This window comes from Echiichthys vipera (assembly GCF_963691815.1).
Source record: "Echiichthys vipera genome assembly, chromosome: 12".
Lineage (NCBI taxonomy): Eukaryota > Metazoa > Chordata > Actinopteri > Perciformes > Trachinidae > Echiichthys > Echiichthys vipera.
This window is the reverse complement of record NC_139837.1, coordinates 16132859-16145964: the sequence shown is the minus strand read 5'-3', so window position 1 is coordinate 16145964 and position 13106 is coordinate 16132859. Positions and strand designations below refer to the sequence as shown.

The 13106-nt window shown below is 41.9% G+C and overlaps 1 protein-coding gene across 3 annotated transcripts in view; it reads left to right on the top strand.

The window, feature by feature from the left end:
- Positions 1 to 13106, top strand: part of eml5 (EMAP like 5) — a gene marked incomplete at its 5' end in the record, with an annotated part of 37560 nt that overhangs the window by 19383 nt on the left and 5071 nt on the right. Inside the window, 17 exons of one of the 3 annotated variants that reach the window (XM_083923598.1) lie at positions 1797 to 1903; positions 2003 to 2121; positions 2255 to 2441; positions 2583 to 2688; positions 3022 to 3115; positions 4964 to 5064; positions 5162 to 5355; positions 5570 to 5681; positions 5855 to 5982; positions 7557 to 7698; positions 7795 to 7947; positions 9032 to 9163; positions 9301 to 9389; positions 10302 to 10478; positions 10615 to 10816; positions 10898 to 11024; positions 12765 to 12843. In XM_083923598.1, coding sequence (XP_083779724.1) covers positions 1797 to 1903; positions 2003 to 2121; positions 2255 to 2441; positions 2583 to 2688; positions 3022 to 3115; positions 4964 to 5064; positions 5162 to 5355; positions 5570 to 5681; positions 5855 to 5982; positions 7557 to 7698; positions 7795 to 7947; positions 9032 to 9163; positions 9301 to 9389; positions 10302 to 10478; positions 10615 to 10816; positions 10898 to 11024; positions 12765 to 12843 — 2249 coding nt within the window. Of the gene's footprint in view, positions 1 to 1796; positions 1904 to 2002; positions 2122 to 2254; positions 2442 to 2582; positions 2689 to 3021; positions 3116 to 4963; positions 5065 to 5161; positions 5356 to 5569; positions 5682 to 5854; positions 5983 to 7556; positions 7699 to 7794; positions 7948 to 9031; positions 9164 to 9300; positions 9390 to 10301; positions 10479 to 10614; positions 10817 to 10897; positions 11031 to 12737; positions 12844 to 13106 lie in introns of all 3 variants that reach the window. The other 2 variants (XM_083923597.1, XM_083923596.1) reach the window with 2 other exon arrangements.

Sequence of the window (13106 nt, the reverse complement as noted above, 5' to 3'; positions counted from 1 at the left end):
ATCAGTGGCTTCTGCCAACAGACATTATCTGATTAGGCTGAGTGGGAAAGTTTGACAAAAAGTTTGATACCTACTCAGTCTCCTTCTCAAAAGCTGCCAAGGCCAGAGCCAGGTTAGCTCTTGCTTCCAGTCTGTACACTCATCATCAGATCCACACTTAAAGGAATAGTTTGCCACCAAGTGTTTTTTTTGCCTAGTATTTGATGAGAAGATTGATGACACTCTCATGTCTGTATGTAAAATATGAACCTACCACGAGCAGCCTTTTAGCTTAGCTTAGCCCAAAGACTGAAAATAGGGGTAAACAACAACTAGCCTGGCTCTTTCTAATGATAGCAAAACGAAACCACCTACCAGCATCTCTAAAGCTCACTAATTAGCATTATCATTATATCTTGTTTGTTTAATTGAGTAATTTCTTGGAGTCTGGCATGTAACCTCCCATAATACAGAGAATTTTAGTTTTTACACTTGGGTTGTAAAGGGGAGCGTACCTATGTTCCCCGGCTCCTATGTTCCGCTTTGTATGTGACCGGGGAACATAGGACCCTTTTTTAAGAAAAAGGTCTGATGTTCCTCGCCTGTCACAGAAAGGGTCCTATGTTCCCCGGTCTGTTATTTTTTCCACAATCAGTGCCGAATTCCCTGGCAAATAGATCTATATAGACCCTAACATTACCCCCTAACCCTGACCCTAATCGTTACCTCTAGCCATACCAAAATGCTAAATTAAATCCGCGAAGGCAGAAGCTTATGTGACAGAGGAACATAGGACCCGGGGAACATAGGGATGACCCCGGCGTGTAACCTCCCATTCCCATTTCTTCCAAGTTGGTCGTCTAGATAGGAGACTGGTTATTTGGATTAAGGATGTCGGCATGTATTGGTGTTAGTTAGTGAGCTTTAGTTATGCTGGTTGGTGGATTTTGTTACTGTTGGACTGATCCAGGTGAGCTGTTTTACCCTATTTCCTGTTTCTTTGCTTAGCTAAAAAAACAGTGAATTATTTAACTCACAGTCATAAAAATGCATCAAACCATTTATTTGAAGCACAGACATGAGTGTGAAGTGATCTTGTTATCTACTTCTCTGCAAGAATGCAAACGCCTTAGAAATATTTCCTAAAATGTCCAATATCTGTCTGAAAGTATGACAATTACCAGAGTTTTTCTTAGTTCCATATTAGGGGTTGTATGAATGTAACTAGCTGTTACATATTGTGCAGCTACACTGCTCCCACCAGCCTCCTAAACTTGATGTGCTAAGAGTAATGTACTAGTTGGTTCCTTTCCCGTACCATTTGTTCATGAACCACTAGTTCTGTAAAGCTCTGCAAAGGAACAGCCATCACATTAATTAAGACAAATCCAATGAAAGTGAATGAAGCTTGGAAAGTATAATTGCATTGTCATTCCCAAGTCATATTTTTTCCAGAGACAGAGTGCAGCTGTGCTTTCTGAAATTAAAGCACATACTAACTGCCTTTCCTTTTAATTTTCCTAATGGATGTTGTGAGTAGTCGCCCTTAGCTGCCAGTTCTGCTTATTGCCTTGTCTTGGCACGGCTTTACTGTGCTGCATCAGCGTTTTTATACATTTGTCTTGAGCGATGTCACTGTGAAGCACGACTGCCTGATAAATAGGAGATGTCAGAGGATTTTTACATGATTCACCCTCACTTCTACCAAAACAGGATGAAGTGTTTTTCACTGTGTGCACAGTGGGATCTTTTTCTGATTTAGAGGCAGGAAAGGATTTAACGGGTGAGGTGTGATGCAACCTTGTTTTTGCCCACAGAGACTTTGGCAGACTCTAACAGTGAAGAGTCAGACTCTGATCAGTCAGACGTGCCTGAGATGGACTCAGAAATCGAGCAGGAGACGCAGCTCACGTATCGACGACAGGTTTGTGATTATATCATGAATGTCCCCTCTTTTGAATAAATCTGCCTGAAAAACATGTTGTTAAACAGAGAAGGTACACACTTTTCTACACGTATCCAGGTGTATAAAGAAGATCTACCTCAACTCAAAGAGCAGTGCAAAGAGAAGCATCGAGCGACGGCCATGAAGAAGAGAGAGCGAGCACCGGGTAGCGGTGTGAAGCTTCACTTCATTCACGGGTAAGCTTACTCTGTAGCATCATGAAAGGAAAACCCTGGAAACCCTGATATTTTCAGTGAATTTCAGGCTTTTTGAAATTGGAGACATTCCGCTTTGTAGTTCAAAGTATTTTTCTGTTTTTGTTGTTTGCAGTTATAGGGGTTATGACTGCAGGAGCAACCTGTTCTACACACAGACTGGGGAGATAGTCTACCACGTAGCTGCCATTGGGGTTGTGTATAACAGACAGCAGAATACCCAACGTTTTTACATGGGCCATGATGATGACATCCTCTGTCTGGCTATCCACCCCCTGAAAGACTTTGTAGCAACAGGCCAGGTAGCTGCCAGCGCTAATAACATAAAATATTGATGGCATTGGTGTTTAGTATATGGCTCCTCATAGATTAATCTCAAAATTCCCTTGTGTAAATGGGTTGAATTTAATGTGTACATACTTTGGTTTTTCATGTCTATCCAGGTCGGCAGAGATTCCTCCATCCACATATGGGACACAGAAACATTAAAACCCATGTCTGTGTTAAGGGGTTTCCACCAGCTCGGAGTGTGCGCTCTGGACTTTTCCGGTAACTCAGAGCTTGTTTTTAGTTCTCCTATCCAGACAGATTCAACATGACATACGTTTTATTTTTCACAAATTCTGCCAGACATCACACTGTCACAGGGGAATGAAAACTTGAAAAGAAATGGGAAAATTCACAAGACAACCACCATACAAGCAACACCAACAAACCTATATCTGCTCGCTTTAAGTGCCGGCAGTGTGACTAAAATTAAGATAGAGCTGTTCATCTCTCTTCCTCAGACAGAGGCAGTGTGGTGACCTGTAGCTCACTTAATCACCTACTGTAGATCAAACCCCCCTGGGCTGCTGAATGGTTATGGTTTTCCCTCCACAGCGGATGGCAAACGGCTGGCCTCAGTGGGCCTGGACGACAATCACACCATTGTGCTGTGGGACTGGAGGAAGGGGGAGAAGCTCTCTGCCATGAGGTTAGTACAGTTATTATATTAGAGTCTTTACAGGGCTGCAGGTAGACCTTTCAGCACGCAGCATTTGCTGTCCTCATGTCCAAAAAGCTTTGACAAACCTTCCTGTTAATTGTAAAGATTGTTTGAATGCTTTTAGTTGAAATATGGACATCTATGGATGAGGGTTAATTGAAGCCGCTTTGCTGTGCAGAGTTGCCAGTGTGTTTGATGGAAGAGAAGAAAGAAGGGGAATTACCTTTTTATATTATGAGGCAGCTTAACTGCAACACTTAACCATGACAGGGTCTGAATGCTTATAGTAGGAGTTTCCCCAGGGCCCAATCGGCAGATCCATAATTAAAGAGAATTACTTTTAATCTTCCATGGGCTCATCCTGGCAAATTGGGGTGTTTGATTTATCAGATTTTATTTTGACAAGAAAATATATTAAGACAAAACTGTGTCTGTTACAGATGTACCCTGTTTCTGAGGTACAAAACGAGACATAAAAAACAAATGTGTTGCAATTTGACCATAAAAACTAAATATACAACTCCACATCTTAATATTCCATCAAAGATAAAGGAAGTCGTACTATAGAAGGGTTTGAAGCAACATAGTTCTGAGCTCAAGTGTGACAGACTGATTTCCTTTGCCACTGGAGATAACGATGCAGATGATCGCTCTGTATATAGCATGTAAACGATACGTGCGGCCAGATATGGAGCAGAAACACCAGGCTTATACATTTAATGCAAGTGGGTTACCTTACCAGACCTGAATTGCTTTAAAACATGAGAGGTCTTCATTTGTTAAAAAACATTTTCAATTTCACAGCAAATAAAATTATGTAACTGGAAAAACATCCGCATTCCAAAATATCTTTTCTTTTGCTTTGTTGCTTGCCCTACTTGATGTTCATATTTAGCATCTACTCCATTGAAATTCCCCCTGGCTAGTTTGGAGCAGGGCATTGCGGGTTGCTCTCCTGTGTGTTGTGTGCCAGGCTCTCACTGCAGCTCAGGGACAGCTTGGAGCTGCACTAATCTCCTTTGTAGACCCTGGTGGGCAGTGCAGTGAGGCAGGCAGAGGAAAATGGGGCCTGACAGAGCCTAGCTTGTGCACTGCCACTGTCTAGTCTTCAGTTCAGAGAGAGGGAGTGGGTGTTCGAGGGAGAGGAGAACAAAGAGCAATGATTAGAGAACTCAAAAGTGTCAGGTACTGTCCATCGCATTAGACAGGACCAGTGGCTGATCCTCAGTGTTTATATTATGCAATGCAATCAGAGGGCAAAAAAAGAGACACAGTTACAGTAAGTTTATTTATTTCTCCAGTCTGTTTGTAATGCCTGTTAAGGAGCTAATAAATGTGAGCTTAAAATGTGAAGTTGCATTTGAAGGTCAATACAGTACAATCAGTCTTGTGCCACGATCAGTTACCTTTTAAATATTGGTTTATTGTTTTTTTTAAAAACAATGCAGAAAATACAGCTCTCTAAGAGTGAGACCACTGTTTTTTTGCAATGTTAATTCATCCTCACGTTATGTAACACATGGTATCTGCAGGACGGATATATTGTGTCTGTTCACAAACATTTTAATACGCCGAGCTATAGGACTTAGTTTGGTTCATAACACACAGAAACAGAGCGAGGCATATATCTGCATTTCTGCGCTGTGATTAAAAAAGCCTGAGTGCACTTGGCCCTTGAATCGTTGCTTACAGCCACAGTAGATTCATTCTTTTTATATGTCAAGTTAGGGTTTGTTTGTCTTGCCAACTATAAGAAATAATGATGTAATAAAATCTTCTTTCTCTCAAGACGTAGGCGTTTTTTCCTCCATGCGTATTTTGTGATTTTTTTTCCAGGGGAAGCAAGGACAAGATATTTGTTGTCAAAATAAATCCCTACCTTCCTGACAAGCTCATCACTGCTGGTGTGAAACATATGAAGTTTTGGCATAAGGCTGGTAAGACCCCTGAGACCCCTTTTTTTGTTGACTAGCAAAGACTCTAACAAGAAGAACTCTGGCTTAGCTGTGACACATCTTACTCTTTCCTTTTCAGGTGGTGGTCTAATTGGACGCAAGGGGAATATGGGGAAGACAGAAACTATGATGTGTGCTGTGTACGGCTGGTCGGAGGAGATGGTGTTTTCAGGCACATGTACGGGGGACATTTGCATATGGAGGGACATGTTCCTGATGAAGACTGTCAAGGCACATGACGGCCCTGTTTTCAGTGTTCACGCTCTAGAAAAGGTACCACAGGGAATAGGCTCTTTCACTGACCAGTCCAGAATAAAATAAATGATAAAAAACTACATTAGAAGTATGTTTTTCTGTCTGCCTCTCTTTGTCTAGCCATCTCTTTCATAGAGAATTGTATGCATTATTGAATTTAATATGACAGTGATGTGGTCAACTAACAGGATATCCTTGCAGCTTTAAATGTGCTATATTATTGTCCCTGTAGGGATTTGTGACTGGAGGGAAGGATGGTATAGTTGCTCTCTGGGACGACACCTTCGAGAGGTGCCTCAAGACCTACGCTATCAAGCGAGCGGTCCTAGCTCCTGGGTCTAAAGGTAGTCAGAGTCATCCTGTTCCCAATTGTCCTCCACTTCCTTCAGATTATTCCTTCTAGAGATGTAATACAACCATCAAATGCAAATCCAGTTAAAACATCCAATGCTTTTAGTTGAGATTAATATTGCCTCCTGGTTCAAGCTGCGGGCTCTGTATGTCATTAACTCTGCAGGGTTGCTCTTGGAGGACAACCCCTCCATACGTGCCATATCTCTGGGCCATGGCCACATCCTGGTGGGGACCAAGAACGGAGAGATCTTGGAGGTGGACAAGAGCGGCCCCATCACTCTGCTGGTCCAGGTAAAAATACAGATAAAATAACCCAAAAATCTGCCACAACTTCAGTGAGCTTCACAATCCCATACGGTCCAAAAAAATCCAAAACGGTCATATCAGCAGTAATAGATGCATTTCCATGCTGTGGTTAATAGGCTAAAACATACAAACCCACCAGCTATGCCCTTCAGTGGGCTTATAACACTGCTGCTGGCTATTTTTACACAGCACCCCAGAATCACCAAGGAGCTGGCTATAAACAACGATGAATTATTGCTGCTTAATGGGAGATTGTTCATTAAGTTAAGTGGTCCTGCACTGTCTCCCAGGCTCTGCTGATTGCAGGCAGACAGAGCCAATGCTATTGATTGCCCTTTTCAAATGCTTTAAAATACACACACATACATAATGATGAATGGGATCAACTGAAGAAAGAACCAAAGGTTGTCCTCAGTCAGCGGCTGTAAAGGTAACAGGCTAAGTATCTAGTAGGATATCAAAGAGATTTGATAAAATATTGGGTACATATGGTTAATCTGTTAAATTAAACCCAATGCTGATGTCTGAGAGGAGGGACATATAAAGATAAGGCAGAGGTTTTTACTATTCATATATAACAGCATACACATTTTTCACAACAAAAATTATTATTTTAAAGAAAGCATGTAGTTTAAAAACAAGTCAAGTGGTTGGCCGAATCCACACCACAACTAGAACGACAAGTGGGATCACTTTCAGAGTAATTTGATGAACGATAGAACCATGGACAGTAATCAAAACCCAATCTAAATTTACAGGGAGTATCGTTCAAACTGCATAATAAATAAAATGAAGGTCTACTTACCGAAATAAACACCATCTGTCTTTCTCTCTTTTTGCCTCCAAGGTGCTGAAAAACACCACGGCCGTGTACCACAGCAGCATCTATTTTTCAACAGTTTTCTTATTCTTACTATTCATACTTTTATTAACAAGAATTCTGGCAAATGCAAGCTAAATGAAGTGTTTTAGAAATGTTGTATCTGCGGTCTCTGACTTCCTCTTTTATATAAACTAATTTAACGGCATTATGGGAACACAATAATACAGAAGACAAGGGATCCATGGGACTGTGAGCGTGCTTCACGTTTTCATTCATCAATGTGAATGCTCACATCATGATAGTTATTTTTAGTAGTTATTGTCCTTAGTATGGACGCACTTCAGTAGAAAGTGACACTTGTTGCCATGTAACTGAAATTGAATTAGAATACAATGAATAATAAATAAATATACAAATAAGCAAACAAGCACACTAGATATTCAAAAGTTACTTAAAAGTACCCCTTATTATTTTTAAAAAACTTAGCATACATCACTCATATATTTGAGTATTTGATTACTTTTATTTATTTATTTAACTGCTTGGACAAGTAAGTAAGACCTGTAAGTAAATGAAGGGGGGAAATCAGTACACAAGGATAAGCAAAAGGTTTTAATTCCACACTGAGATCATTGTTTGTATTCTTTTTGGCCTTTTTAGGCTCCTTTTTTTTATTATTTATTAGAGAGTTACCTATCAACATATTAAATAATTCTGCTATTGTTTGTGTCTGCAGGGTCACATGGAAGGTGAAGTGTGGGGCCTGGCCACTCATCCCCATCTCCCTCTCTGTGCCACCGTCAGCGATGACAAAACCCTCCGCATATGGGACCTCTCACCCAGCCACTGCATGCTGGCTGTTCGCAAGCTCAGAAAAGGTGAGTCACTGCTCAAACAGCAACAGACAAGTGTTTTTTCTTACAGTACAAGTGTACCGGCCCCAGGGCTTTTAACACACAAATTGTCCTCCACAGGTGGCCGTTGCTGCTGCTTCTCCCCTGATGGCAAAGCTTTAGCAGTGGGCCTGAATGATGGCAGCTTCCTCATTGTGAACGCAGACACCCTGGAGGACCTGGTGTCCTTCCACCACCGCAAGGACATCATCTCCGATATCAGATTCTCTCCAGGTCTGCTGCACACCTCCCTATTTCTTCACCCTGACAAAACAAAACTCCCCTGAAACCCTGGCTGAAAATCTGCCTCTAAAATATGCGTGCCTTTCAAAGCATCTTAGTTTATGTAGGAGGAGAAGTTCAGCAGGTCCCTGTCTCTGTGAGTGGGGGAGATATTGCTGCAGGCCTGACCCAAATTAATGGCTTTCTGTAATGAGACCAGACAGAGAGGCAACAAAAGAGGAATGAGAAACAGTGCAGGCAGACAAAGGCAGAGCAAGAAATTAAACTCTCTTTCGTCTGGACACTTAACCTTAGTCCACAATGCAAGGGATCCTGTTTCTCAGTCCAACATCCATGAATCCCTGAGAGCTTCATCTTAGAGTATCAGTGACTGGATAGAGAAGTGTAATAATGCCAAGCGCGAAATGGGTTTCAGTATGGTTAAAGTAATTGTCCATAAAAAATGATGGAAAAGGCTTTCTAAGCAGGTCAGTAATAACACACAAATCCAAAATAGCTGTCTGGTCAGGCCATTTCTATATTTGTGTGTGTGTGTGTGTGTGTGTGTGTGTGTGTGTGTGTGTGTGTGTGTGTGTGTGTGTGTGTGTGTGTGTGTGTGTGTGTGTGTGTGTGTGTGTGTGTGTGTGTGTGTGTGTGTGTGTGTGTGTGTGTGTGTGTGTGTGTGTGTGTGTGTGTGTGTGTGTGTGTGTGTGTGTGTGTGTGTGTGTGTGTGTGTGTGTGTGTGTGTGTGTGTGTATATGGTTTATATTCATACTTAGGCACATCCTGACGTTAGCTAAAAGCTGTGGTGTTGACCATCTTAAATTGTGTTAGCATGCTAATATTTGCTTATTAGCACTGAACACAAAGTACAGCTGAGGTTGATGGTAATGTCCTTAGTTTTGCACGTATTAACCAAGAGTATTGGACAAATTACATTTTTGACTAGGGATTACCATAGGTTTTGTAATCGATCCTGAGGTGGACCTGAATGATTGCAAACCTTCCTGTCAATCCACCCTATAGTTCGATAGATATTTCAGTCTGGTCGCCCAACAGTCTGAAAGTGACACTCATGTCTCTTGTGTTTGCTCAGGTGCTGGGAAGTACCTTGCAGTCGCATCAGGAGACACTTTTGTGGATATTTACAATGTCATGAGCAGTAAACGGGTTGGGGTGTGCAAGGGATGCCTCAACTACATTACTCATCTGGACTGGGACAAAAGAGGTAAACTTCCTTTAGTACTATTCTCTCAGTAAATCCTTGCAAACCACTGCTGAAGTAACAATTATTGATTCCAAAGGTCTCTGTTAAAAAACAACAACTGTTAAACATCGTGGTGCACTGGGCTCTTTCATTCACAGGAAAACTACTCCAAGTCAACACAGGTGCTAAAGAGCAGTTTTTTTTCGAGGCTCCTCGCGGCAAGAGGCAGACCATCCCTGCTACAGAGGTAAGCAGGGAGAGAAATCACAGGAGCAGCCCTGGATACGATTGCGCTGTTGGCCCACATTATCCCTTCGGAATAAGAGGAGGCTCGAGGAAGGGCAGTGTAGCATTAGCACGGCCCACTTTTCACTGGTATGATTCTAATTTTGTCAGTGGAAGTGGGATAGTGTTTATTGTCCCCTTAACACAGCATGACATTCAGACACCTTGCGAGGCACACAGCTGAGGGGGGCATTAAGAAAATAAGAGTCAGAGATGGATGGATGCTGCTCGGTAGTGTCTCGCTGGAGCGATGTCCTGTCCTACCTTTCCTCGTTTGTCTCACCTTGTCATGATGCATTCACTTTTTTCTCTTCTCCCTCCCACGCATTTCACTCTTCCCTTGTACCCTTGATCACAGGATCACTATTGACAGGCTGAGACAGTGTTTCTGCTCCTTCTTCCTTTCCTTTTGATCTAAAGACCCTGCAGCGGTCTCTGGGACCTTTAAGGAATAGTTTGACATTTTGCTGTAGCTCGTCTGCAGATGGTTCAAAAATGCAAGAGGTGGGGTGCCTTGGTAGCTCACTTTTTAGAGCGAGTGTGTTTGGTTTACAAAGTTCTTTCTGCAGAAGCCTGGTTTTAAATCTGACCTGTTACTAAAACAACTAAGTTGTTTGAGGCCAAGTGTGTATGCATGGTCAGAATAACTGAGTTTGGGACTAACCAAACAGTCCTGTACAGGGCTCTAACGGGAGAGACAACTGAGTGAGATTCAACTCTTTGTTTGGGAGAGGAGAGGGAGACACACTTTCCTATTTTCTCTTGTGTTTGTTACTACCCTGTTTGTTTGATAGTTAATGCTTTTATTGTGTAGGACTTTGTAACTTTAAAAAAATGCTCTGCAAATGAATCTTTACGTACTCACTTGGCTCAGGTGGAGAAGATCGACTGGAGCACGTGGACGTGTGTCCTGGGGACGTCTGTTGAGGGCATCTGGCCTTTGATCAACGAGGTCACTGAGGTGACCGCCGCCTGCCTTAGTAACGACAGGAAGGTGCTAGCAACAGGAGATGACTTGGGATACGTCAAGCTCTTCAGATACCCTGTCAAGGTAAAACACAATACACACGTCTTTTTATTATCTGGGTTGAACGCCTCATGACTTAAGGCTTAGGTTTATGCAAATGTTATGTTAATTTCTCTGTTAATGTCACATGTGTTAAATAAATGTTGTCCCTCTCCCTCAGGGGAAGTATGCAAAGTTCAAACGCTATGTGGCCCACAGCACACATGTTACCAACGTGCGATGGACCCATGACGACAGCCTCTTGGTGACGGTCGGCGGGGCTGACACGTGCCTCATGATCTGGGCCCACGAGCCCGAGAGCCACCGGGAATTCAAACAGTGTGACAGTGAAGAGTCGGACATCGAAAGTGAGGATGATGGAGGTGAGGGTTGAGCTTCCTTTAAGGTTTTATTCATCAGATGTTCCTGTTGGTAACATCTGCATCATTGCCCTCTATCACCAGGTTACGACAGCGATGTGACAAGGGAGAATGAGATCAACTACACCATCAAGGCCTTATCCAGCAACATGCGACCCATGACGGGTGTGAAACCCCACTTGCAGCTGAAAGAGCCCTCTGTGGATGAAAGGTATTCGTCCTTAAAGCTATGATGAAGCTTTGCACGTGCTCAGAAGGACGCTCCTGAGCATTCAGAAAACAACTTTTAGGAATTTCTTCCTGTCATAGTAAACACAATAAGGCTTCTGCATCAAGATGAAGCCAAGCATGCCTTCTTCAGTCAACTTATCTTTTTCTTTTCCTTCCCTGTCCCTGCCCTTTTGAAATAACCCTTTTCTGCTCTTCTTCTTTCCTTTAATGGCTGCTCATCTGTCATTATCCTGCTTCGTTTTTTAATTCTACTTGAAGACAAGGGGTGGTCAGGTAAGCTCTTGTGTTCATGTATGTTGATTTTCGACAAAAGATTAAGCAGTGGGCATAGTTGAATAATATATAATTACAGTAAAAAGGTAAACACCTTATCTGACTAACCCATGTCAAGACTCAAGATCAAGAAGTGTCTTTCACTTCTTGCAATTTTCTATAAAATGCCTTGATGTCTGTGAAGTTTCCTCAGTACAAATCCAGCCATTTTAGTAATTCACTTGTTGTGTTTGACACTCTTTTGGGTGTTAATTCACTTGCTAATGAGCTGCTGTTCTGACGGGCAGGACAAATTAGGCTAACAGTTCATTTACTTTAATCCATTTTAGTAGTCAGCAGAACATAATTTGAATAGAAGTGTTTTTAATAGTCAGTGACTCTGGGGAAATGGCATGATTAAAGTCGATTAACTTTACACATCAAACCAGAAGGAATGTCAGAAATATACACATCTTAAGATGTCATCTTTTAAAGTCTTTTAAAGGAAGTATTGTTTATTTGTCTGGTTGTAAACGATGCTTAGATGCATTATCACATTTTTCATCATTACAATCCATCTTTAAGTGTGCTACAGACCTTGGTCTGATGCAAACATCCATGCAGCATTGTCTGGGCAGCAGTTGTCATGGAAATGGACTTCAGTTGTCATGGTTACGCAATATATTGACTCCGTATTTTATGTACTCAGTGTTTTAGGTGTTGAGTTTTGTGTGTGTCCGCCAGTGAGCACGCTGTGGGAGACCTTTTTTCTAATTCTTACTTTTTCTTTGTTGTTGCTGCCACGAAGAGGGTCGAGGTAAGCTGCTTACTTTCTTATTACTGTAGAGCGCACACAGAGAGGCTTTGGCCTCATGTACTGTAGGAATTTGTAGATTCAAATTAAGCCAATGTCTGTGTGTCTTGCCTTGACTGTAAAAGAAGGTCATGGTAACAGTTTGTCCTAACAGTCTTTGAATTATGCAGTTTTTTTTCTTCATACCATTGTGTTTTAAATCTGCAAAAGTTATAGTAATTATGGACACAGTTTTTTTCCAAAGGACTTGAAAATGTTACTGTATGATTGTGTTTCACCGAGAAGATAGCTGTATTTTTCAGCCAGTTGACCGACTGGTTTATTCTTAGAATTTTACTCTCTTTTAAACCTTTCTTACTCAGTCACCTTTTTAAACCTGTTGACACCTTGAAACAAACTTTAATACCAATAAAATCAAATTCTCACCTGCTTTAATAACAATCGTCATCCCACCTAGAGATTCCCAGCTTTTTTCCTTTCTTTTCAGATAAAACATCACCTATTTGTGTAGCATATGAGCAGATGTTGGGGGAATATTTTCACATAATAGTTACAAACATTGTAATATTATCATTATTGTCATCATCATTATCATTATCATCTGCATGACAAGCAGCTCTGCGGCAGCCCTCTTACCCCAGCTGTCTGTTTCAGGCCTCCTGTCAGCAGAGCGCTGCCACAGCCGGAGAAGCTGCAGACAAACAACGTTGGCAAAAAGAAGAGACCCATTGAGGTAAGAAGGACCTCACATTCTTACCAGAAGTCAGTAAACTAATCCATACAGATGGGGAACTTCATGTAAACAGGAGGAGTCTTGTCTATGTCAGAACAGCAAGATTCAAAATGCTGGTTTCTAATGTTCCATTTGAAGATGCTGTGTGCTTTCGTGCTCCACCCAGACGGCCTCTGTGGGGACTCTGATGATGCTCTAATCGAATAATGACGTACTGCGTCAGCTGGCTCTGAACATCTTAGTTGTCATGGCGTTGACCTTTG